This window comes from Phacochoerus africanus, chromosome 2 (genome assembly GCF_016906955.1).
Source record: "Phacochoerus africanus isolate WHEZ1 chromosome 2, ROS_Pafr_v1, whole genome shotgun sequence".
NCBI classification, from domain to species: Eukaryota; Metazoa; Chordata; class Mammalia; order Artiodactyla; family Suidae; genus Phacochoerus; species Phacochoerus africanus.
The window spans coordinates 147,262,779-147,289,982 of record NC_062545.1 but is presented as its reverse complement, the minus strand read 5'-3'; the positions used below and the strand labels follow the sequence as shown (position 1 = coordinate 147,289,982).

General features: G+C 38.3%; 1 protein-coding gene across 5 annotated transcripts in view; it reads left to right on the top strand.

The window, feature by feature from the left end:
• The window catches only part of TJP1 (tight junction protein 1), a 129,511-nt gene that overhangs the window by 78,646 nt on the left and 23,661 nt on the right, over positions 1-27,204 (top strand). For all 5 annotated transcript variants that reach the window (XM_047766890.1, XM_047766889.1, XM_047766888.1 and 2 more), the window contains exons 9-18: positions 1,809-1,948; positions 3,430-3,535; positions 6,137-6,287; positions 11,322-11,430; positions 12,588-12,807; positions 13,265-13,449; positions 13,550-13,645; positions 24,705-24,787; positions 25,369-25,579; positions 25,875-25,975. In XM_047766890.1, coding sequence (XP_047622846.1) covers positions 1,809-1,948; positions 3,430-3,535; positions 6,137-6,287; positions 11,322-11,430; positions 12,588-12,807; positions 13,265-13,449; positions 13,550-13,645; positions 24,705-24,787; positions 25,369-25,579; positions 25,875-25,975 — 1,402 coding nt within the window. The remainder of the gene's footprint in view (positions 1-1,808; positions 1,949-3,429; positions 3,536-6,136; positions 6,288-11,321; positions 11,431-12,587; positions 12,808-13,264; positions 13,450-13,549; positions 13,646-24,704; positions 24,788-25,368; positions 25,580-25,874; positions 25,976-27,204) is intronic.

Here is a 27,204-nt window from a genome sequence, read left to right as displayed (position 1 = left end):
GATCCGAGCCGCATCTGCGACCTGCACCACAGATCCTTAACCCACTGGACAAGGCCAGGGATCGAACCTACAACCTCATGGTTCCTAGTCAGATTCGTTACCCACTCCCCTAATACCTTTTTAAATGGTGGATCTTGATCTGTCTTTTTACATGAGATGTATTTTTTGGCCTCTTTTAAAAAAATAAATACAGGGAGTTCCTGTCATGGATCAGTGGAAGTGAATCCTACTAGTATCCACGAGGATATGGGTTCAGTCCTTGGCCCTGCTCAGTGGGTTAAGGATCCAGCATTGCCGAGAGCTGTGGTGTAGGTCACAGGGATGGCTCGAATCTGGATTTTGGATGGGCCAGCAGCCGTAGCTCCAATTTGACCCCTAGCTTGGGAACTTCCATATGCCACACTGTGGCCCTAAATAAATAAATAAATAAATATCGTCCCTTTATAATTTGTATTTTTCTGGAGAAACTGTTGATGGACATTTAGTTTTGATTGTTTATTGTCAGTAAAACTGAGAATACTCTAAGAATGTCTTCTTGGACATATAGATATTTCTCTAGGATGAACCTAAGAGTAGGATTGCAGGTTATTGCATATTTGCATCTTTTTTGTTTGAGTAAATAACTCCCATTTTCCCCTCAAGTAGTTGTACACTCAATTTTTATATTTCTTTTTACCATCCTTGTATGAGTGTTTCCCCATGTCCTTCCTTTCAGTTGATGTTATTTGAAAATTCTTATGAATAATGAGATCATTTCTATTTATTTGCATTTCCCTAGTTGCTAGTGAGGTTGAATATGTTTTTATGTTGTCTGTGTATCCTTTTTGGTGAATTGCCACTTACCAAGGAATTTGTTCTTTTTTTTTTTAAATTATGTCTTTTAAACTAATGTTCTGAAATTTCCTTAAATAGTCTTAAGTATCACATTCTCATTTTATGTATTGTTAGATCAATATACAGTCTTAATATTGAACTCTTATGACATGTTAGGTCAAATTGCTAATATTCAGTTATTGGAATTTCAAAAATATTTCATTTGGTTCAACCTGATATTTTTCCAGTTTTTTGCATGCATGTTTTATATATTCACTTGTTGATGTATTATGGCTTTTGTGCATTGCACCTCTATTTTCAGTAATAAAATTTTTAATATATATTTTATGTTTAGGACTTAATTCGCTCTGAAATTGATTTATATTTGTCATTGATATGCATAGAGATCTAATTTTTCTAAATTTGTGAACAATTGTCCTAACATAATTGTCCTAACATTAAAATGTATTCTTTTCCAATAATTTTGGGCTGCTGCTTCCATAATAATCTTTGGTACTGTGGATGTATTTCTCCATTTTCTGTTTCGTCACATTGATCTATTTGTCTCTTCCTATGTCAGTACCACTCTAACCCTTTTTTTTTTTTTTTTTGTCTTTTTAAGGGCCACACTCATGGCATATGGAGGTTCCCAGGCTAGGGATCAAATTGAGCTGTAGCCGATGGCCTATTCCCCAACCACAGCAATGCCAGATCTGAACCTGTGCCATGGCTCATGGCAACGCCAGATCCTTAACCCAGTGAGCAAGGCCAGGAATCAAACCCCCATCCTCATTGTGCTAGTTGGGTTCCTAATATGCTGAGCCACAACAGGAACTCCACTCTAATCTTAATTACTTGGTTTTTACAATATTTTAATAGGTTAGAGCAAGTCCCTTGTCATCCTTTTTGTCATTGTCTGGGCTATTCTTACATTCTTTACAAATGATGTTCACAATCATCTTATGTTCATAATTTTTTATTTTGCTGCTTTATAGTCTCCGGAGCAGAGAGGAGGAGAGAACTACTAAACCCGGGGCAATCTCAACTCCTGTAAAGCATGCAGATGATCATACATCTAAAACAGTGGAAGAAGTTATAGTTGAAAGAAATGAGAAACAAGCACCCACTCTTCCAGGTATGCCTAGAAAATCCAAAGTGCAGGAAACATCTGTAGTTTGGCGAAATTATCAGTATTCATAGAAAATATAAAGATGCAGTTATTATTACCGCTGCTAAATACCTACTACCCACATGTGAATTTTTCTGTACTTGACTGCCAACATTTTCTTTTGGGGTAGGAGGTTGGCATAGATTAGGAGATTTTCATGAATGTTTTTTAGTTTTGTTAACTATCCAGGTAGAAATTATTTGTGTTCAACAGTAATTTACAGTGAGTGAATCTGTTTTCTAGCATTAAACAGAAACATTAGATTGGCTTAAGAAATTTTTAAAAGTTATCTTGCCTATTGAAAGTGTTTTCACAAACACTTTATAAAGTATATTGTGTAAGGATGTATATTAGACCACACATAGGAATTTGCAAGGTTCTGCGATCTGGCTGTTGGAAAGGCCTGGAGATTCTGATTCTGATCTCTCTCAAGTCTTCCTTTCAGATTCTCTTTGCTCTGCTTGTTTAATGGCAGCACTGTCAACATTTAAAGTAAATTTTAGGAGTTCCCATTGTGGCTCAGTGGAAACGAATCTGACTAGCATTCATGAGGATGCAGGTTTGATCCCTGGCCTTACCTGGTGGGGGTGGGTTAAGGATCCGGTGTTGTGGTGAGGTATGATGCCTAGGTCACAGATGTGGCTCGGATTCGCATTGCTGTGGCTATGGTGTAGGCCAGCGGCTACAGCTCCAATTGGACCCCTAGCCTGGGAACCTCTCTATATGCCGCAGGTGCAGCCCTAAAAAGACAAAAATAAATAAATAAATTTGTTTTACCACAGTGTAGAAAGAAGGCTAATTTGACAGTCTTAACAGAGAGATATAGGGATTCTTTCCCTCTCTCTCTTTTTCTTAAATGGCTGCACCTGTGGCTTGTGGAAGTTCCCAGGCTAGGGGTCAAATCAGAGCTGCAGCTGCTGGTCTATGCCACAGCCATGCCAGATCTGAGCTGTGTCTGTAACCTACACCACAGCTCATTGCAACGCCAGGTCCTTAACCTGCTGAGCAAGGCCACAAATTGAACCCACATCCTCATGGACACTGTGTCAGATTCTTAACCCACTAAGCCACAACATGTTAAGAAATCTTGAAAATAGATTTTTCAAACTTTAACAACTGGAGCTATGGAAAAGACAGGTGAACATGTAACATGTATACTTGTAAAGAATTCAGAATTTATAATATGAACTGTACTCTAATAGTATGGTGAACTTGCTTGCCCAGTGTCCCACAGCTCTTAAGTAGAGTCAGGATCTGAATGCAGATAGTACAGCCTATACTCTTAGTCACCCACAGTATGTATGATAAATATGTTACTGATCAGCTTCTCTGAACTTAAGTTTTTGCTGTATTTTGTAGACTTCTTATTGTTTGGTTATTTTAGTGGTTGCTTACATTATTATTCCATTTTGTAAAGTGATTCCTATACAGTTGAAATTTTCTTTTAGAACCAAAGCCTGTGTATGCCCAAGTTGGACAACCAGACGTGGATTTACCTGTCAGTCCATCTGATGGTATCCTACCTAATTCAACTCATGAAGATGGGATTCTTCGGTAACGTGACTTTAACCTTATGTTGTCTTCTCTGCCCATCACTAAGCATAATTTAAAGTGAAAATTCAATTATGAATGAAATTTACATAAACTTTAAAAAATAGTATATACTGTTTAATACTATGGTTAGGGTTTTGTTTGGATTTTTTAAATTATTTATATGATAGAATCAGAAATTAGAGAACATTCGGATGTTTACTTCTCTCTCACCACTGATTTTAGGTGAGGGATTACAAAATTAGAAAATTGTTTTCTATTTGAACATAAGAATTTTCACAGGCACTAAAAATCCCTAGCGTTTTGGTTTTTTGGTTGTTGTTTTTTTTTTTTTTTTTTTTTTTAAGAAATTAGTGTTTTCTTCCTGTCTCAGCACTATTGACATTCAGGGCCAGGTCATTGTTCATCATGGTGGACTGTCCTATACACTTTGGCATGCTTAGCATCATCCTTGGCCACGGGCTGCCAGCAGCACATACCCCAGTTGTATTACTAAAATTATCTCCAGATGTTGCCGCATGTTTCCTGCAGGCAGAATCACCTCTGGTGGAGAATCTGTTCTAGATTAGTCAGCAATTCAAAAGTAAGTTTTTGATATTACACACCTTTTAATAGTTTACATTTTATATACTTAGATTGAGGTATAAATTTTATAATGGGATTTCAAACCGTCATGATCATCAGATTAGTTTTTTGTTGCCCCTGTGGTAAAGGGGACATGATGTGAGTAATGGAAAATTACTTTTCCTAAAGTAGGTTAGATCTAGACTCCTGCTCTTGTCTGTTTTCTCTGCTAAAGAAAATCTGGTTGTTAACAGTAAGACCCTACTTGGTAGAGAGAAATAGCTCCTGAAATAGGTGAGTATCACAAGTTGAAAATTGTATGTTTTTATTATTAGGTAACTGGTAATTCAGAATTTTATAAATTGTGAAGGAACTGACCCTTTCTTTTCCTTTCTTGAAAATTGCCTGAGAGGGTCCCTGACTCTTTAAATTGTAAGAAAACTGGAATGATTAGATTCCACTGACCTGTTTCCCTGAGATAGCCCTGAAGAACAGATACCAAAGAGAATTGAGGATGTGAGCAGGATTTATAACTGAGCCCAGAAAGGTGTGGTTATTCATTCATGTTCAGCAAATGGATATGAGGCAGAAGTAGTGAGTCCGCTCTTTGCTGTTATGTAAAATATTAGGCATCTAGGGCACAAGATCCTGAGATTGTATCTAAAGCTGTCCTTGAATAGTGGTTTTTAAAAGGCAGATTTTACTGAAGGGTGCAGACTGTACACTAGGTTGGTCATGGTTAGGAGAGGACTTTAAGGAAATGTTTAAAAAAGCTCTCTGTGCAGTTGACTTGGGAGAGGAATTTGGAGAAGGTGTTTGACACAGGTGGAAAGTAGGATCCCACGACACAAGGAACTCACACCCCCCATAATAAGACTGGTAAATAGTTTCAGGGAAACTAAGGATACCACCAGTCCTGGCAGTAAGTAACCTCACCTGACCTGCCAGCTCTTAGCTTTATGTCTAGATAATGTTGGTTCCACATGAAGAAAACTGGATCAAATGTGAATACAAGTTTTGAAAGCTATGGTGGTCTTTAGTTGGTTTTATAGAACGAGATATCTCTGGTCCCTCAACTCATTCATCCATGTGTTTGATTTGTGGTTTTTAGTTACTATTCCTAATTATTTGTTCATTGTTACTTAGTAAATTAAGAGGAAAATGACTTTTTCTACATTATATAACAGTTAAAAGAATTGCATGTCTTCTTGGCTCAGAGTGTGGGATGGTTATGGAAACTAGGAAGGGGTGATTTGTAATTATGTATGTAAGTTGTAATTAATTACCCTAAAGGACAGTGTGTGATGATGTTTCTGTTTAGGCATTCTTCTGAGGCTTTCTTCAGTATTCGTTTTAGGAATGCCACAAGTTTTGATGTTACACTGGTAAAAGAAGAATGTGCCTGCATTAATTCTTTTCCATTCTCTCTCTGTTAAGAAGGGGGCAGAGATTAAATATGGGGCTAATCCAAAAAAGCTGAATGATGATAAGTTTTGCCTTTAAAATTCAAAGGGGCTGCAGAGTAAGTGATCTGTGTGAACTACCCAGAGTCCCCCAACTGCAGAGTTTCAAAACTAGTGTTTATTGGGTATAGAATATAATGTTTAGAGCCTAATTTTGAGTTCCTGACTTTAGGAAAATTTGTCAATTTATGCTTCAGGTTCTGCCTTTGTAAAGCAGTACTTCTCAGTTATTCAGTAGAGATTGTATGGTATGAATTGGGATGGAAAAAATGGAAGATTTTTTAGCTATTGGTAATGTACCATATATAATCAAGATTCAACATTGGGAAGACATTGTTTTTATGAAGTAATTTTATAAATTATTATATAAAACAGTACTTAGATATTTAACGTTGGTATTTCAAAACTTATTTTGTTAATCAAAAATTTTTTTAAAGTGGTATTAATTCTGATTTGGAATTCTGGAAATTTCAGAGGGACCATGGTCCTTATTCTAAATATGGTCTTCATTGTAACAATTTGCTGTAACTTTTCAAGCTTCCTTTAACTGTTTCAAATGAAATACTTGCTTTAACAGGCCCAGCATGAAGTTAGTAAAATTCAGAAAAGGTGATAGTGTGGGTTTGCGACTGGCTGGTGGAAATGACGTTGGAATATTTGTAGCTGGCGTTCTTGAAGACAGCCCTGCTGCCAAAGAAGGCTTAGAAGAGGGTGATCAGATTCTCAGGGTATGTCAGTGTCTCAACTCATGTGGTTTCAGAATACTTAGAACTCTAGAGAAAGGCATCAAACACAGCAGACCTATTATAATTAGCTTGTAATCTCTTATAGGTCTTGAACCTATTAAACCTTCAGATTAAGAATCCATCAGATCTTGGTTGTATTGGACTTGGCCCTTCCCAGCCCACATTTCTGATTGGGTTTTTATTATTATTATTACTACTGTTATTATTATTACTATTATTATAGTGGATTTATAATGTTCTGTCAATTTCTGCTGTGCAGCAAAATGACCCAATTATACATACATGCATATATGCATACATATATGCATTCTTTTTCTCGTAGTATCTTCCGTTATGTTCCATCACAAGTGATTGGATATAGTTCCCTGTTCTCTATAGGGGGACCTCATTGCTTATCTATTCCAAATGCAATATTTGGTGTCTACTAACCCCAAACTCCCAGTCCATCCTACTTCCTCCCTCTTGGCAATCACAGGTCTCTTCTCTCTGTCCATGAGTTTGATTCTGTTCTGTGGATAGGTTCATTTGTGCCATATTTTAGATTCCACATGTAAGTGATATCATATGGTATTTGTCTTTTTCTAACTTATTTCACTTAGTATGAGAATCACTGGTTCCATCCATGTTGCTGTAAATGGCATTATTTTGTTCTTTTTTATGGCTGAGTAGTATTCCATTGTATATATGTACCACATCTTCTTAATCTATTCATCTGTCTGGACATTTGGGTTGTTTCCATGTCTTGGCTCTTGTGAATAGTGCTTCAGTGAACATAGGGATGCATGTATTTTTTCGAAGGAAAGTTTTGTTTGGAAATATGCCCAGGAACAGGATTGCTGGATCATGTGGTAGTTCCATATTTAGTTCTCTCAGGTACCTCCATACTGTTTCCCATAGTGGTTGTACCAGTTTACATTCCCACCAACAGTGTAGGAGGGTTCTCTTTTCTTCATACCCTCTCTATCATTTATTATATGTAGACTTATTAATGATAGCCATTCTAACTGGTATGAGGTGATACCTCGTTGTAGTTTTGATTTGCTTTTCTCTAATAATTAGGGCATTTTTTCACGTGCCTGTTGGCCATCTGTCCTAGCCACATCAATCATCAAAAAAAAAATTAAAAAGCTATCCAAATTGGAAAAGAGGAGGTATAATTGTCACTATATTCAGACGACATGATACTAATATACAGAAAACCCTAATGACTCCACACAGAAACTGCTCGAACTGATCAACAAATGCAGTCAAGTAGCATGATACAAGATTAATATTCAGAAATCAGTTGTGTTTCTCTATACTAACAATGAAATATTAGAAAAGGAATATAAAAATACAGTACCTTTTAAAATAGACCCCCAAAAATTAAATACCCAGGAATAAACTAACCAAGGAGGTGAAAGACTTATAATACACTGAGAATTATAAAACATTAATCTAGGAAATTAAAGAGGATTTAAAGAAATGGAAAGATATTCCATGCTTCTGGATTGGAAGAATTAATATTGTTATAATGGCCATACTACCCAAAGCAATCTACAGATTAAGTGCAGTTCCTATGAAATTACCCATGATATTTTTTCACAGAATTAGAACAAATAATCCAAAAATTTATATGGAACCCAAAAGACCCAGAATTGCCAAAGCAAACTTGAAGGAAAAAAAACCAAGCAGAGGCATAAATCTCCCAGACTTCAGACAATATTACAAAGCTACAGTAATCAAGGCAGTGTGGTACTGGTACCAAAATAGACATACAGACCAATGGAACAGAATTGAGAACCTGGAAATAAACCCAGACACATGTGGTCAATTAATCATCGACAAAGGAGGCAAGAATATAAAATGGGAAAAGGAGAGTTTCTTTGGCCAGTGGTGCTGGGAAAACTGGACCACTGCGTGTAAATCATTGAAACTAGAACACACCCTCACACTGCACAAAAACAAATTCAAAATGGCTTAAAGACTTAAACATAAGACAAGACACCATCAAACTCCTAGAAGAGAACATAGGCAAAACATTCTCTGACATCACCTGTATAAATGTTTTCTTAGGTCAGTCTCCCTCCCAAGGCAACAGAAATAAAAATAAAAATAAACCAATGGGATCTAATCAAACTTACAAGCTTTTGCACAGCAAGGGAAACTATAAAAAAAAAAGGGAGAATGGGAGAAAATAGTTTTAAACAGTGCAACCGACAAGAGCTCAATCTCCAAAATGTATAAACAACTCATAAAACTCAACAGCAATAAAACAAACAATCCAGTTGAAAAATGGGCAGAAGACCTAAATAGACTTTATTTTTACAGACACACATGCGGCATATGGAAGTTCCCAGGCTAGGGATTGAATCAGAGCTGTAGCTGCTGGCCACAGCCACAGCAATTCCAGATCCAAGTCATCTCTGCAACTTACACCACAGCTTGAGGCCATGCTGGATCCTTGACCCATTCATTGAGCAAGGCCATGGATCAAACCCAAACCCTCATGGATGCTAGTTGGGTTCTTAGCCCACTAAACCTCAATAGGAACTTCTCCCATTTGTGCTTGTTTACCACTTATGTTAAGTGTTTCTACACATGGTGGTGTTTCGGTTTCATTTTAATCATTCATGTTCATAGAACCTACAAAAAAATAAATGTTAGATCCCTGTAATAGCCACTAGTTAATTAAGTTGACCTAAACATTTAGGCTAGTATGACTCTGCTGTGGGCCACAACTTGCCAGTAGGTGAACATCAGGTGTTCCTCCCTAGTGGAAGTAATCTTTGTAGCAGTCCATGTGGCCTGTGGGACCTACTTTACCCCAGAGACGGCTTGGGTAAGAGGAGATGAGGTTTCCATCATGCACATGCATAAGCTTCACTCTGGCTCTCGAGTTTCTTACCCCATAAGATAAAGAGTTAGGAAAGCCCAGTTTTGACCTTCTTGAGTAATATTTTTTGTTTTTTTTGGCTGCATTTTCGGCATATGGAGGTTCCTCAGGCCGAGATCGAATCTTAGATACCTTGGAGATATTACCAGTGGCCACAGCAGGAACTCCTTAAGTAATCCTATCTAAAGAGCTTTCTTCCTTGGATTCAGTAACACTGCATTCTCTCACCATTCTTCCTAAAACTTGGGAGATGTCAGCAGTCCCCTGCTCCTGTCTTGCTACCCAGTCTCCTTCTTGGGTTTGGTCACTTCATGCAGCAGCCCACAATCAGAAATTTTTTTCCCTCTTACCTCTCTCTGAGTTCCCTCAGAACTGTGCCAGCTGCCTGTGGCCACTTTCATTCTGCTCCTTTCCCTTCAAACTTTGCATGTCAAAAAGTCAAGGCACCATCTCTGGCTTACTGACCTCTGTCTGACATTGTATTGTGATTCTTCCTGATTATATTTACATTATTCTCAGATTCAGTGTGGATCATTAAACAGACCTATTCTCTTACCCACCTCATACCCTGAAGTAATCAGGGCATAACATCATTTAAAAAGTTTTCCTTGATGGTTTATTTTTGTTTTGTATCAAAGGTTGTACATGTTGTAATTTTTTCTTTAATGTGGAAAATTTCTAGAAGATGAATTGAAGAAAATCTATTTGTAATCCTGCACAGAATCACTGATGACATTTTGATATGTTACATTTTTGCTCCTTAGGAGCATCTAATATAAGTAAATATTGACTTTGCAGACATTGGGCCTCATATAGTCTCAATGCCTCATACAGATGCCCTTACTGCGATGGCATAGTACATGCATTATTTCTTCTGTTTCCTTTTGATTTCTTTTTCAGAGGCTAATAAAAAGTAGGGCTCTTACATAAACATTCACAAAACTTAAAACGTTGCCAGGGCAGAGGGAATGGAATGGACAGGGAGTTTGTGGTTGGTGGATGCAAACTGTAACACTTGGAATCGATGGGCAATAGGGTTCTGCTGTACAGCACAGGGAACTGTGTATGATTGGGTCACTTTGTTGTACACAAAAATTGAAAAACATTGTAAATCAACTCTACTTAAAAAAAAAGAGAAGTAGAGGCTGAGCAAAATTAAGCAACTTGTTCTCAGAACTGTTCTCAAATTTGTGTGGCTTTAATCAACTCACTCTTCTTTTTCCTGATGCTAAATAGAAGAGCCAAAAAAAAAAATTTTTTTTTCTGAAGTCACTCCAAAGTTTATAAGCCACGTTGTATGTTTAGATACCCATAGTTTTATCTGCTCCCTGTTCTTTTTAGTTCTAAATATCACTTCATTAATGTAGTATTATATTTTTTGTATGTTTAGCTATTCAAAAACCATCTTTTTCCTGAGTTCTCAGTGTTGGAAAACCATATGGGAATGTTAAACTATTTAAATCATCCATTTGATGTTCCTGCAACCTTCAGCATCAAGTAAAAGATTCTTTACTGCTGAAATAAAAAAATAAAATTTTAAATCTAGAGATTTTACAATAATAATAAATAGTTTGAATTAGACTTGTCTTTTTTGGTCTGAATTGGTTAGATTTTTTTTTTTTGTCTTTTTGTTGTTGTTGTTGTTGCTATTTCTTGGGCCGCTCCTGCGGCATATGGAGGTTCCCAGGCTAGGGGAACCAGCCTACGCCAGAGCCACAGCAACGCAGGATCCGAGCCGCGTCTGCAACCTACACTGCAGCTCACGGCAACGCCGGATCGTTAACCCACTGAGCAAGGGCAGGGACCGAACCCGAAACCTCATGGTTCCTAGTCGGATTCGTTACCCACTGCGCCACGACGGGAACTCCGAATTGGTTAGATTTTTATAGTGCATGGTCTCTAACGTTAGGATGAATTGTGATGACCATTTAAATGAATTTACATCTTCACTCACATTGTTACTTGGTTTCTGCTTTTAAATTAGGGTATATTCTTTTTTCCAGAGTAGAATAAAATTTTCCACTTTTGAAGGTGGGATATTTTTCAAATTAAATTCTGGGAATATTTGTTTCCTGCATAGATACGTATTTTTATCATCTTAAAATATGGTCAACAGTAATTTGTGAAATGTATTTTAACAGGTAAATAATGTGGACTTTACAAATATAATAAGAGAAGAAGCTGTCCTTTTCCTACTTGACCTCCCGAAAGGAGAAGAAGTGACCATATTGGCTCAGAAGAAGAAGGATGGTGAGATACTATCAGAAAATTGAAAAAATAAACCTGGAGAAGTTTGAGGACTTAAATAGGAATTTTAATTTCAATGTTTTTAATAAATCACTTAAAGTAGAGTGATAAATGAATTTGCTCATCTCAATTTGAGAGTTTGTTTATTTTGTCATTTAGGGGCACAGGGTCTTACTGTACTCATTGTCATTAGCACAGCACAATAATAGGACCAGCCAAACTTTCTGATACTCCTCACACAAGTGTATGTGGACAAAACTATACATAGTCAGCTTCTGAATTTTGTACTGATGTATCTAAGCAATATATTCTGATGTTTGTTAGCATTAATTCAAGAGAACACCCCATTTTCTCTGTGATTTAGATAGATAAACTTTTCATTTAGTACAAGATTTCTCAAGATTGGCACTAGTGATGTTTTGAACCAAATAATTTTCTGTTGTGAAGGCTGTTCTGTGTACTTCAGGCTATTAAAAAGCCTCCCTGGGCATTCCTGTCATGGCTTGGTGGTAACGAACCCAACCTAGTATCCATAAGGATGTGGGGTTTGTTCCCTGGCTTTGCTCAGGGGGTTAAGGATCCAGCATTGCCATGAGCTGTGGTGTAGGTAGCAGACATGGCTCCAATCCTGCGTTGCTGTGGCTGTGGCATAGGCCGGCAACTACAGCTCCAATTCGACCCCTAGCCTGGGAACTTCCATATACCATAGGTGCAGCCCTAAAAAAACAAACAAGAAAAAGCATCCGTTTCCTCTAGTGAGTATTAGATGTCAGTAACACACTTGCCTGCCTCTCAGCACACAGTGCCAGTTATACCCTGGGAAACAAAGCTGCCTGAGAACCACTGATTTAGAAAATGGGAACATCTGTGAAGTTTGTAGCAAATTTAAGATGATTTAAATGGAAAGCACATGCATAGCTTTGGACAAGTTGCTTGGTCTCTATCTGCATTGTCTTCTCATCTGCAAAATGGAAGTGCCAGGGGCCCCCATTTCATGAGAGACTGGGAATATACATAAGACAAAATGCCTATAAGTAATTAGTAAGGATTTAACATATGTGGGATAATGTTTTTGTTCTTGTTAATATCATCAGTACCATCTCAGGTAATTTCTCTTCCCACTGGTTATTGACTTTTTTTTTTTTTTGGATTACTTTTAGTTTACCGTCGCATTGTAGAGTCGGATGTGGGAGATTCTTTCTATATTAGAACCCATTTTGAGTATGAAAAGGAATCTCCCTATGGACTTAGTTTTAACAAAGGAGAGGTATTCCGTGTCGTGGACACTCTGTACAATGGAAAACTGGGCTCTTGGCTTGCTATTCGAATTGGCAAAAATCATAAGGAGGTCGAACGAGGCATCATCCCTAATAAGAACAGGTATGCATCATGGAGCAAAGTAAGTAAACGATGACAAGATCTCAGTCCCACTGGAAAGCCTTGGTAACATCAAGAATTAGTTTTCAGGAGCTCCCACTGTGGTACAGCACAACTGGTGGTGTCTTGGGAGCGTTGGGATGTGGGTTTGATCCCCCAGCTGCCATGTGGCCCAGTGGCTTGGGGACCTGGCATTGCTGCAGCTGAGGTCGAGACTGTGGCTCGGATCTGATCCCTGGCCTAAGAACTCCATGTGCTGTGGGGCAGCCAGAAACGGAAAAAAAAAATTTAGTTTTCACTGTTACCATATCTAAAACTGTCTTAGCTGTATAAACTTTATTGTAGTATAACCATTAAGATTGAAGCTGCACGTAGTTTTATCCAGTATTTTGGCATTTGTTTCATTGTAAGTCTTTCTCCATTTTGTTTTCAAAACAACCTTACTTTATTTCTTGTCTAGAGCTGAGCAGTTAGCCAGTGTCCAATACACACTTCCAAAAACAGCAGGAGGAGACCGCGCTGACTTTTGGAGATTCCGAGGCCTTCGGAGCTCCAAAAGAAATCTTCGCAAGAGCAGAGAAGACTTGTCAGCTCAGCCAGTTCAAACCAAGTTTCCTGCATACGAGAGAGTTGTCCTTCGAGAAGGTGGTTTATGTTCTAAAGACTAGCCTAGTACTGTTAATGTCAGTATGGCTAAGAAGGAAATAGTGTAAACTGTGCTATTTTCATTTGAATCTCTCCCCAGCTGGATTTCTGAGGCCTGTAACCATCTTTGGACCAATAGCTGATGTTGCCAGAGAAAAGCTGGCAAGAGAAGAACCAGATATTTATCAGATCGCAAGTAAGTAGTCCCAATATTGACTTAATGAGGTTGAGGGTATTTTTTTTACTAGCTACTCCTCTGAAGGATGGGTCTGATCCACCCATTTCGTAAGTGAAAATTTTGCAGTTTATCCCACTGATTTAATTTGGAGGGAAATCTGAGTGACTCTGTCCTTGCTCTTCCGGTTCCCTTTAAGAAGAGTAACCACTCATGACTGAATTTCGTAAGAAAACTGCTTGTTTAATCCTGGTAATGTCACATGGGGCAGGGATTAGAATATCCATGCCGAAGTTGGGCAAGCTGAGCTTTTGGGTGGTTGTGACTGGGCCACTGCCAACCTTCTTCAGTTTGAGTGTCACAATGACACCTGGCTGATGTCACACCCCTTAGCTTTCAACCCAACTCTCTCTGGCTCGAGTCCAGTATTTTCAGTCACTAAGCTAACAGAATTACTCAAATATGCCAAAGGTGATGAAAACATGATTCATGGTATCAGTTACTGCAGTCATATACAGTAAGTTAGTATTAATATAAATGCAGAGGATGTAGTGCTTTAAATAGCTTACAAATTTTGCTTGCAGATTATTTCATTGTTTAGTTATTATGGTAGTTCAAATATACAGACTTATTTATGACCACCTAAGCTTGCTTGAAGTTATATATAAAAACTTAAAACTTTTTTTTCCTAATTAGAAAAAAAAAATTTTGTATTTAGGAAAGTAAGAAATTAGTTTTAACGTAATTATCATCAGCCTAAATTTTACCCAATTGTATTTTCTTTCACCCTTGCCGTGTGTCGTAAACATACCTTTGTGAAGTTCTAGTTGTACTGTATAGAAAAGTTTATACCCCATTTTCCTTCTTAATAGATAATACCGTATTTTCATTTTACTATCTGTTGTACAATTTGTTGTTTGATTAACCTTTTGCAGTTTGTATAGGTTGTTTCAAATTTATATTTTACTAATACAAGAGATGCAGAAATCTGTTCATGTTTTGCTTGCTGTTGTATGCTTTGCATTGTATACCAAAGGATTTAAATAGTCAAGAATACAGCTTTTTCCATACTTATGATTTTCTTAGAATTCCCAAAGATAAGGAATGAACCTTAGGACATGAACATTTTCTGGCTGATGCTGTGTATAACTATTATCACTTTCCAGAGGGTTGTGCCACTGTTTGCCCTAGCACTATAAAAACTATGTAACTACTAGTTCAGAGTATCCGAATTCAGCCTCATTGTATTTCTTTTCATTTAGTTGCTGGTAAAATTGAATGAGGATATTTATTTCCTAAAACTAAGACAAGTGATAGTAAAATTCGAGCAATTTAGAAAATGTTCATTTCTGATTCTCCACTTGTTAATGTTTTCAAAAGAGATCTTTTTTGGGGTCATTGCTTATAGATACCATTTCTTGCCTGGAGAATTTTGTGGAGATAGCACCAGTAACCAAACTTAAGGCTTTTAAATTTAGGAAAAGTAAGTGTGAAGACTTATAAAGCTCTGTCTTAAGGAGTAACTGGTTCATTTAATTGAGCTTACTCAACAACCAGGCTCTTAAAAGGGGTATTCAGATAGCTTATTTATGTATCCTCTTTGACTCTAATGAGAATTTTTGAGTTTAGAACTTAGATGACCAGTGAATATCTTCTCATAGTTCTCCTGTGTCCACTAGATTTGAAATTTTCCTGCATTATCTCATGATAATATTTTTATTTAATTTTTTAAAAATTTGAATTATAATTGATTTACAATGTTCTGTGACTTTCTACTGTATAGCAGAGTGACCCAGTTATACATCTATATACAATCTTTTTCTCAAATTATTCTCCATGATGTTCTATCACAAGTGAGTAGATACATTTCCCTGTGCTATACAGCAGGATCTCATTGCTTATCCATTCCGCATGCAATAGTTTGCATCTACTAACCCCAAACTCCCAGTCCCTCCCACTCCTACCCGCTTCCCTCCCTCTTGGCAACCACAAACCTATTCTCCATGTCCATGAGTTTGTTTCTTTTCTTTGTCTGGTTTTGCTATTAGGGTGATGGTGGCTTCAGAGAATGTCTTTGGGAGTCTTCCTTCTTTAACCTTTTGGAAAAGTTTGAGAAGGATAAGTATAAGTTCTTCTTTGTATGTTTGGTAGAATTCACCTGTGAAGCCATCTGGTCCGGGACTTTTGTTTGTAGGGAGTGTTTTTATTACATATTCAGTTTGATTTCTAGTGATAGGTCTGTTCAATTGATCTGTTTCTTCTTCGTTCAGTTTTGGTGGGCTGTATGTCTCTAGAAAGCTGTCCATTTCTCCAATTTGTTGGCATATAATTGTTTACAGTATTTCCTTTTTGTGCTGCTACAACATCCATTGAGATTTCTCCATTTTCATTTTTTGTTTTGCTTATTTAATGAGTTCTTTCTTTCTTCTTGATGAGTTTGGCCAGAGGTTTGTTAGTTTTGTTTCAAAGAACCAGCTCTTGATTTTATTGATTTTTTTTTCCTATTGTTTTTTCAAATCTATTTTATTGATTTTCTCTCTGATCTTTATGATTTCCTTCCTTCTGCTGACTTTAGGTTTTGTTTGTTCTTTTTCTAATTCTTTTAGATGGTAGGTTAAGTTGTCGATTGGAGATTTTTCTTCTTTTTGTGAGGAAGGCCTGTATTGCCATAAACTTCCCCCTTGCACTGCTCTTGCGACATCCCATAGATTTTGAGTGGTTGTGTTTTCATTATCATTTGTCTAAAGGTATTTTTTAATTTCCTTTTAGATTTCCTCATTGACCCATTGGATTTTTAGTAGCATGTTTATAGTTTCCATGTAGTAGGTTTTTTTCTCATTTCTTTTCCTGTGGTTGCTTTCTAGTTCATGCCATTGTGGTCAGAGGAGATACTTGAAATTATTTCTATACTCTTAAATTTGTTGAGGTTAGTTTTGTGTCCCAGTATGTGGTCAGTCGTTGAGAATGTTTCATGTGCACTTGAAAAGAATGTATATTCTGATTTTTTTGGATGTAATATCCTGAAAATGTCAATGAAGTCTAACTTTTCTGTTGTGTCATTTAGGATCTCTATTGCCTTATTGGTTTTCTATCTAGAGGATCTGTCCATGGATGTGAGTGGGGTGTTAAAGTGTCCTACTATTATTATATTCCCATCAGTTTCTTCTTTTATAATGTTTGTTAGTGTTTGTTATATGTATTTGGGTTCTCCTATATTAGGGGCATATATATTAATAAGTATAGTATGCTCTTCTTGAGTTGATCCTTTTATCATTAAATAGTGTCCTTCTTTATCTTCTTTTATGGCCTCTGTTTTATTTTATTTTATTTTTGTCTTTTTGACTTTCTAGGGCCATACCCATGGCATATGGAGGTTCCCAGGTGAGGGGTCCAATCAGAGCTTTAGCTGCCAGCCTACACCACAGCCATGGCAATGTGGGATCTGAGCTGTGTCTGCAAGCTGTACCACTGCTCATGGCAGTGCTGGATCTTAACCCACTGAGTGAGGCCAGGGACCAAACCCACATCCTCATGGATGCTAGTTGGGTTCCTTAACCTCTGAGCCACCGTGGAAACTCCCCTGGCCTTTGTTTTAAAGTCTATTTTGTCTGATATGAGTATTGCAACTCCTGATTTCCTCTCTTTTCCATTGGCATGAAATATCTTTCCATACCCTCACTTTCAGTTGATATGTATCCTTTGCCCTAAGGTGATTCTCTTACAGACAGCATATTGTAGGCTTTTGCTTTTTTCTCCAGTCCGCCACTCTATGTCTTTTGATTGGAGCATTCAGTCCTTTGACATTTAAGGTAATTATTGATAAATATGTATTTATTGCCATTTTAAACCTTGTTTTTCAGGGATTCTATGTTTCTCCTTTATTCCTTTGGTTAGTTGATTTCCTTTTATTTTATGTTTGTGTCCCCTTCTTTTTAGTTTCTGTTAATGTAATATTTGGTTTTGATTTGTGGTTGCCCTGTTTTTCAAGTATGTTAACCCCTTCCTATACATCTGCTTGCTTTAGCCTGATAGTCATATAGGCTCAAACACATCTAGAAAAACAGATTATAGATTTTCTTGCTTTCCTTCCCCACATTTTATGATTTTGAAGTCCTTTTTTTTTAAAATATCCTCATGTTTATCATTTTGCTGTTCCTTGTGTTTATCATCACTTTTACAATAGGTTTTTTTTTTCCTCTTAGTTCTGTATATTGGCTTATTTAAGTGATTAGTTTCCAATTGTGATTTCCTCCCTCCTCTTTTTTCTTACTTCATTTTTATTTAGAGAAGCCCTTTCAGTATTTCCTTTAGAATTGGTTTAGTATTGCTGTATTCTTTAGCTTTTTGTTTGTGGGAGAAATTTTTATTTCTCCTTCTCTCTTAAATGATGTTCTTGCTGGTAGAGTATTCTAGGCTGAAAATTTTTCCTGTTTATAACTGAGTATATCTTGCCACTCTCTTCTGGCCTGTAGTGTTTTTGTAGAGAAAACAGCTGATAGCCTTATGGGGTTTCCCTTATAATTAACTCTTTGTTTTTCCCTTACTGCCTTTCGAATCCTCTCTTTAACTTTTGCCATTTTTATATGTCTTGGTGTGGGCCTGTTTGGCTTCAACTTGTTTGGGGCCCTCTGTGCTTCCTGTATCAGTTTCCTTTAGATTTGGAACGTTTCCGGCCATAATTTTTTCAAATATTTTCTATGCCCTTTTCTTTTTCTTCTCCTTCTGGAATCCATATTATGCATAGATTGGCCCACTTAATTAATTTATTTATTTTTGGTCTTGTCTTTTTAAGGCCGCACCAGCAGCATATGTAGGTTCTCAGGCTAGTGGTTTAATCGGAGCTACAACTGCTGGCCTACACAGCCACAGCAGTGGTGGTTCCAAGCCACGTCTGTGACCTACACCACAGCTCACGGCAATGCCCGATCCTTAACCCACTGAGCAAGGCCAGGGATCAAACCTGCAACCTCATGGTTCCTAGTCAGATTCGTTTCCACTGAGCCTCAACAGGAACTCCTGGCCTGCTTTATATTATCCCATAGATCTCTTATATGCTTTCATGTTTTTTTCATTTAGTATTCTGTCTGCAGTCCTGATTGGGTGATACCCATTATTCTATCTCCCAAGCCACTAATTCATTCCTCTACATTATTTTTTCTGCTCTTTGGTACCTTTAGCTCAATTTGCATCTCTACAAATTTTATAATTTTTCTTGGCTCCTCCTTATATTTTCTAGTTCCTTTCTAAAGTAATCAGCATTATTAAAAACCTTCCAACAAACAAAAGTCCACGACCAGATGGATTCACAGGAGAATTCTATCAAACATTTAGAGAAGAGCTAATACCTATCCTCCTGAAACTATTACAAAAAATTGCAGAGGAAGGGAAACTCCCAAACTCATTTCATGAGGCCACCATCACTCTGATACCAAAACCAGACAAAGATACCACAAAAAATGAAAACTACAGGCCAATTTCACTGATGAACATAGATGCAAAAATCCTTAACAAAATACTAGCAAACCTCATCCAACAATACATTAAAAGGATTGTACATCATGATCAAGTGGGATTTATCCCAGGGATGCAAGGATTCTTCAATATCCACAAATCAATCACTGTGATACACCACATTAATATATTGAAGAATAAAAACCATGTGGTCCTCTCAATGGACACAGAAAAAGCCTTTGACAAAAACCAACACCCGTTTCTGATAAAAACCCTTCAGAAAGTGGGCATAGAGGGAACCTACCTCAACATAATAAAGTTCATATATGACAAACCCACAGCTAACATCATTCTCAATGGTGAAAAGCTGAAAGAACTCCCACTGAGATCAGGAACAAGACAAGGATGTCCACTCTCACCACTACTCTTCAACACAGTTTTGGAAGTCCTAGCCACAGCTATCAGACACGTAAAAGAGATAAAAGGAATCCAAATTGGAAAGGAAGAAGTAAAACTATCACTATTTTCAGATGACATGATCCTATATCTAGAGAATCCCAAAGACTCTACCAGAAAACTGTTAGAGCTCATCCATGAATTTGGCAAAGTTGCAGGATGCAAAATTAATACACAGAAATCGATAGCGTTTCTATATACTAACAATGAAAGATCAGAAAGAGAAATTAGGGAAGTGATCCCATTTACCATCACATCCAAAAGAATAAAATACCTAGGAGTAAACCTACCTAAAGAGACAAAAGACCTGTACTCTGAAAACTATAAGACACTAAAATCAAAGATGACACACATAGATGGAAAGACATACCATGCTCTTGGATTGGAAGAGTCAATGTTATCAAAATGGCTATACTACCCAAGGCAATCTACAGATTCAATGCAATCCCTGTCAAATTACCAAGGACATTTTTCACAGAACTTGAACAAAATATTTTAAAATTTGTTTGGAAGCACAAAAGACCCAGAATAGCCAAAGACATCCTGAAAAAGAAAAATGGAGCCGGAGGAACCAGGCTCCCTGACTTCAGACGGTCATCAAAACCATATGGTACTGGCACAAAGACAGACATATAGATCAGTGGAACAGGACAGAAAGCCCAGAATTAAACCCATGTACCTCAGGCCAACTAATCTATGACAAAGGAGGCAAGAAAATACAATGGAGAGAAGACAGCCTGTTCAGTAAGTGGTGCTGGGAAAACTGGACAGCCACATGGAAAAGAATGAGATTAGAACACTCCCTAACACCATAAACAAATATAAACTCAAAATGGATTAAAGACCTAGATATAAGACCAGACACTATAAAATTCTTAGAGGAAAACATAGGTCAAACACTCTCCGACGTAAACGACAGCAGCGTCTTCTCAGATCCACCTCTTAATGACAGTAAAAACAAAAATAAACAGATGGGACCTAACTAAACTTAAAAGTTTCTGCACAGCAAAGGAAACCCTACACAAAACGAAAAGACAACCCACAGAATGGGAGAAAATCTTTGCAAATGAAGCAACTGACAAGGGATTAATCTCCAAAATTTATAAACACCTTCTGCAGCTCCATACCAAAAAAACAAACAGGCGTATCAACAAATGGGCAGAAGATCTAAACAATTCTCCGAGGATGACGTGTGGATTGCTGAAAAACACATGAAAAGATGTTCAACATCACTCGTTATTAGAGAAATGCAAATCAAAACCACTATGAGGTACCATCTTATACCAGCCAGAATGGCTATCATCAAATAGTCTACAAACAAGTGCTGGAGAGGGTGTGGAGAAAAAGGAACCCTTTTATACTGTTGGTGGGAATGTAAATTGGTACAACCACTGTGGAAAACAGTATGGAGATTCCTCAGAAAACTAAAAATAGAATTACCATTTGATCCAGCAATCCCACTCCTGGGCATCTATCCAGAGAAAACCATGACTCGCAAAGATACATATACTCCAGTGTTCATTGCAGCACTATTTTCAATAGCCAAGACGTGGAAACAACCTAAATGTCCATCGGCAGAGGAGTGGATCAAGAAGAAGTGGTACATAATACACAATGGAATGTTACTCAGCCATTAAAAGGCATGAAATAAACCAGCATTCTTAGCAACATGGATGGGCCTAGAAATTATCATGCTAAGTGAAGTCAGTCAGTCAGTGAGACACTGACATCAAATGCTCTCACTGACATGTGGAATCTGAAAAAAATGACACAGTGAACTTCTTTGCAGAGGAGATACTGACTCACAGACTCTGAGAAACTTATGGTTTCCAAAGGAGTCAGTTTGGTGGGTAGGGGAATGCACTGGCGTTGTGTGATGGAAATTCTATAAAACTGGATTGAGATGATCATTGTACAATTATAAATGTAATAAATTCATTGAGAAATAATAATAATCGGCATTACTGTTTTATATCTGCTCTTAATTCCTTCATATTCGTGCTTAATTCCTTCAGTATTTGCACTATCTCCTTGAACTCTGTGTCTGTTAGACTGCAGAGGTTTGTTTCATTGTTTGCTCTTTCAGGTGAATTCTCCTGTTCTTTTAACTGGGAATGGTTCCTGAGCTTCTTCATTTTGCTTACATTTTTCTTATCCTATGAGCTTAGGGAAACCAACTACTGTAGTCTTAGAGGTTTATTTGTATGCAAGATCTTCCCTGGGTATTTCATGAGCACTTACATTTTTATTTTTGGCTTCGGAGTTTGGATGCTTGCTGTCTCTTTCCTCAGTGTGAGTAGGCCGTTATCCCCTTAACAGGGTGCTGTGTGTGCTCCTTCCAGAGAAAAGGAGGCAATGGGCAGGGCTAGTAGCCAGTGCCTGGTTGCTCGGCCCTTGGCAGTAGCAAGGACCTACAGGAAAGTGGTGCAGGCTCCTTCTAGTTGCAGGGCCCTGGAAAGAGTCAGTTAGCCTCAGGCAGCTTTAGGTGATGCCTGGAGCATTTGACAGTGGCAGCAGTGGGCCTGTGCATTCTCAGGGGACTGAGAGCAACAACAACTGTTGCTCGGTTGCAGTGCGCTCCTCTCTGCCAACTCTGAAGTGACTGGGGCTGCTGGTGGTGCCTTTCCATGGACCCCTGTTGGTGGCAAGCCACATCCATCTGTCGAGTCAGAGCTAATTGTAGTGGTTTGCCCCTGCTGTCTGTAGACCACACAAGAAGCACCCTGTCCCGCCTAGCCCAAGCAGGAGGTGCTGCCACCCGTAGCTGGCAAAAGAGGGGCCTCGCCACCCATAGCCCTGCCCTTCAAGAGAGTCCGTGCATGCTCAGTAAAAGATATACCTATGGTTGTCCGCTCCTCCTCCTCTTGTTCTCCCCAACAGTGGTGACTTGCCTCTCCTGTGGGCCCAGACCTCTTTCTGGGTTCACTTGGCTGTGGTACTGTGCTCCTCAGTCCTTGGTGCACTGCTTCCTTGTCTCCACACAGCCAACTGTATTTCTCTCCCCAGAACTGGCCTCCAGAGCCTGAGTTTCACTGCCCAGCCCCTGCCCGACTGTCTTTGCAGCTCTCTCTCTGCTATGCCCTCCTTAGTCTGGCTGTTGTGCTTTTCTGTACAGCTTTGAGGTTCCTCCATCTCAGCTGATCTCTCCGTCAGTTAAGTAGCTTCTCAGGGTATGGGTTCCTTTCCTCTTTCTCAGCTTCTTCTCAGGAGTGCTAGTCCCATCCTGATTCCTTTTCTCTTTTTTTTCTCCTTTTTTCCTTCCCAGTTATGTGAAGGGTTTCTTGCTGTGTTTGGAGGTTTAAGCTTTTCTGTCAGTGTTCAGTAGTTCTGTGCAAATTGTTCTACATGTACTTTTTTTTTTTTTTTTTGGTGTGTTTGTGGGAGAAGGTGAGTGCCATGTCCCTACTCTTCCACCATCTTGATTCCATCATGTCATGATAGTCTTTTCCCAGATCATTCACCTTGTCCCTCAAGGTGACTTCTGTCCTTCCAAATCTCTGCTCTTCTCTAATATGAAATAGCCAGAGCTCTGACTTTCCTTTTAAGTTTCTTTGTGACGAGAGTCATAAACATTGCTGTTTCTTTGTAGTGACAAACTTCATGTCACTTGGACCTCTGAGATTCATGGTTAGAATTCGGCCTGGGCTACCTTTGGTGGAGGGATAGGTTGTCAGTGTGAAACCACAGGCTGTCTCATAGTTACAAATTAACAGCCTTCTCCCCTGTCAAGTTTCCCTTCTACTGATGTGGAAAAAGATCTCTGACCCAGAACTCTTCTACCAGTCTGCTGTCGTGTTCTTGCTGATGAGTTATAGCCCTACTCAGGCATTGATAATCCCTCTGTGGTTGGGAAAGCTCTGCTGGGGAGAGGCTGCCTGGGATTATCTCAGTTGCCTAACAAGTGGTATGCCACAGTGTGAAGCAGGTTTATAGGTAGTGCTGTGCCAAGCCATATTGGAGCAAAAGAAAAAATGTACATCCCTATAAATATGTTCTTGTGCTTATTTAGTGGCTTTTTTATTTTTTCGGAGCATGAACATAGTTGGGAAATTCTTGAACACATGCAGTTAAAACATCATTTTGGAGTTCCCTGGTGGTTCAGCACGTTTAAGATCTGGCCAGTGCCAGATCTTGTCACTGATGTGGCTTGGGTTCTCCTATGTTGGAGGTTCAATCCCTGGCCCAGAGATTTTTGTATGCTGCAGGTGCTGCTAAATATCAATCAATCAGTCATTAAGTGTCACATTGTTTTAAGTTTATGTATTTTATTTAGACCAAACACAATTTATAATTATGTATAATTTATAATTTTAGTTTCCTGGCTTTAATGGAAGCAAGTTCATCAGTATTATTTTTTTAATCAATTTTTTTTTTTTTAAAACCTCATTTCCAGTTCAGAGAATTGTCATACTTAACAATTTCTCTTGACTAGGTTACAGTCTTAAATAATTTTTCCTCAAGTTTTACTTACTGATTCTTTCTAAAATGTTGGTTCTATTTCTATTTAAAATGTTCATTGTGGAGTTCTTGTTGTGGCTCAGTGGATTAAGAACCTGACATTGTCTCTCTGAGGATATGGGTGTGATCCCTGGCCTCACTCATTTGGTTAAGTATCCGGCATTGCAAGTTGTGTCCTAGGTGACAAATGCGGCTCAGATCCAGCTTTGCTGTAGCTATGGCATAGGCCCCAGCTGCAGCTCTGATTTGACCCTTACTTAGCCTGGAAACTTCCATATGCCACAGGTACAGCTGTAAAAGAAAAAAAAATTTATTTTAAATGTTCATTGTGAATTATTAACTTTTGTTTTTTTGAACATAGTATATCAAAATATTACTTCTGAGGTTTGGGGGGACACTTTCTTAAGTTTTGCACCTGAGACAAGTTGATTGCAGCATTGTTGGAAAGCATTGATCTAACGCAGTGGCTCTGAGCCAGGGTGATTCTGCCCATAGTGGACATCTGGCCATGGTCACAGTGGGGGCAAGAGGGAGGTGGTGCTCCTAACATCTAGTGGTTGCAGGCCAGAAATGCTATTAAACAGGCCATAGTGCACAAGACAGCCCCCAGTACTAAATATAATGGAGTCAAACATAGCATAAGTGCCCAGTAGTGGAGAAACTGATCTAACAATGAATATTTGATGTTTTGTTTTTGTCCCAACCTCACAAATAGAAAGTGAACCTCGAGATGCTGGAACTGACCAACGTAGCTCTGGCATTATTCGCCTTCATACAATAAAGCAAATAATAGATCAAGTAAGTTATTGAAAATTGACCTGTTTTATTATAAGCTGAGAATGTGTTGTATTTCAGTGGGATGAGGTTTGGTTAAATTGAAATTAGAAGGTAACTTTTCTAGAATTACTACTTGTGTACCATGAGGAAAAGAAGCCCTTACTGAAAGACATTATAGCAGTCATCTTCAAGGGAAGAGTATTTACATCTTCAAAAGGTGAGCTTTCATTACATAAAAAAATATACAGTTTTCAAATGGTTTGTGACTGTTGATATCACATCAGTACAATGTGATAGGGAATGGGTGCTTATAGGGTCACATCAGGAACATTAAGTTATTGTACTTATTACTTTTACTGTCTGCTTGCAAGTATTGGGTTTGTCTTAAAAGTGAGCTGGTTAAAACTTTTTTAATTGGGCTAGAAATTATATTGCATTAACCTGAATACACCTTTTTCTAACGAGCTCCGGAGACATTGTGGAGTACAGTTACATGTCCATTACCATTAGACTGTAGTCTTGGCTGTGACTTTCTGAAGGTGGTGGTTCTTAGTTAACCAGTTTTTATGTCCTTATTCATTTTTTTTTCTTTGTGTCTTCAGGACAAACATGCTTTATTGGATGTAACACCAAATGCAGTTGATCGTCTGAATTATGCCCAGTGGTATCCAATTGTAGTATTCCTTAACCCGGATTCTAAGCAGGGTGTGAAAACAATGCGAATGAGGCTATGTCCAGAATCTCGGAAAAGTGCCAGGAAATTATATGAACGGTCTCATAAACTTCGTAAAAATAATCACCATCTTTTTACAAGTGAGTATATTAAAGGCCTTCTTTCAGCTTAAAGTGTACACAGCAATGTGTGGGCATAAATGTGTTGCTTAGATACTAAAATATGTGTAACATCTGCCTGGAATGCTTGTTTTTAACAGCTCTTGTTGCTTGAAAAAAATTGTACAGTGCCAAAATAGAAATTTCAAAGGATGTGTCACCGAACACCATCTTTCATATAACTAAGTAATGGTGATCGAACTCTAAGCAATGGTTGAATGAATTCTGCCTTTTGGCAGTGTTCTAACCATAAAACAATATTGTTGTTTATTTTCAGCTACCATTAACTTAAATTCAATGAATGATGGTTGGTATGGAGCATTGAAAGAAGCAATTCAACAACAACAGAACCAGTTGGTATGGGTTTCTGAGGGGAAGGTAAGAAATTTCCTATTACTTTTTAACCGATTCAATAAATCATTTACTAATCAGAGAAGCATTTGAGTCACCATTGTTTCCTAATTAGATTAACATGTTAGAGTAATTTAGGAGTCAGCTTTTAGGTTTTTATACTTTGTATGTAGGGGTTATGAAAATTGTTTTTGATAGAGCTTCTGAAATTCTCTACCCATTAAATTACCGTCTCAGTGATACTCTCAGAGAATTCCGAGATTGTAACTTAAAAGGGCAGGGTTGACTTCTGACTTGGCATCTGTCTGACTGAAGAATAACTTTGAACCTGGGTTCAGCTTCCTCCTCTGAAAATGTGGGGGTTGGGTGGGCAAGGTGAGTGGTCCCCAGAGTGCTCATTAGATTCAGGACTAGCCTGAGGAAAAGGCACTCTGAAACAGGTGACAGGGTGGGGCCACCATACTGCAGAGCAAGCTCCCTCAAGCAGCACAGTACCCCGTGAGTTAAATGTTCTGAGAAGTCTCAAGTGAAGGACAGACCCCGATACTTTGTTTAAGCACTTCCCTAAGTCTTCACTCAGCTCCTGTTAACATTCTTACAACGTAGACAAAGCAATACCTCCTGTTGGCTTTGAATTTTGAATTTTTTTTCTGGTTTTTAGCAGCCCTTTATGGGAAAGGCCTGCTTATTTGTTGGGAGAGGTAATAGTTTTCTTAAAGGATACAGTGGAAAGCATCTTTTGCTTTTAATGTCTTTTACCTTCACATTAATAAAATATTAGTATGTTTTACTTGCTAGGGAAGACTGAGAGTATCTGTGCTCTGTTCTTTTGTTTTTTGTATTTTCCTTGTTGGCTTGGTTTTTTGTTGTGTTTTGCCCTGCATGGCCCTTGCCTCCCTCTGCCTGGCTGTGGCAGTGCATGCTGCATGCTTAGGCACCTGTGCCCCACCCAGAAAACACTCCACCTCCATAGAAAAGGTGTTAAAGTGCACACATCTAGAGGTTGTGTCTGCTCGTCCCACCTGTGCCGATGTGTCAAACCATGATTTTTCTCCTCAGTACCACTGTAGGGGCTGGGCTATACACATGAGACCGTCAGACCACTTTGAATAACTGACATATCAGCTGAGATACTCGATAGATCAAGGTGGAATAAACCCACCACACCACTTTACATAACTCACCATTCCTAGTTTTCACTCTTGTGGCATTTGATTAAAAGGATTATAGCTCTCCCCATACTAATCTTCTACAGC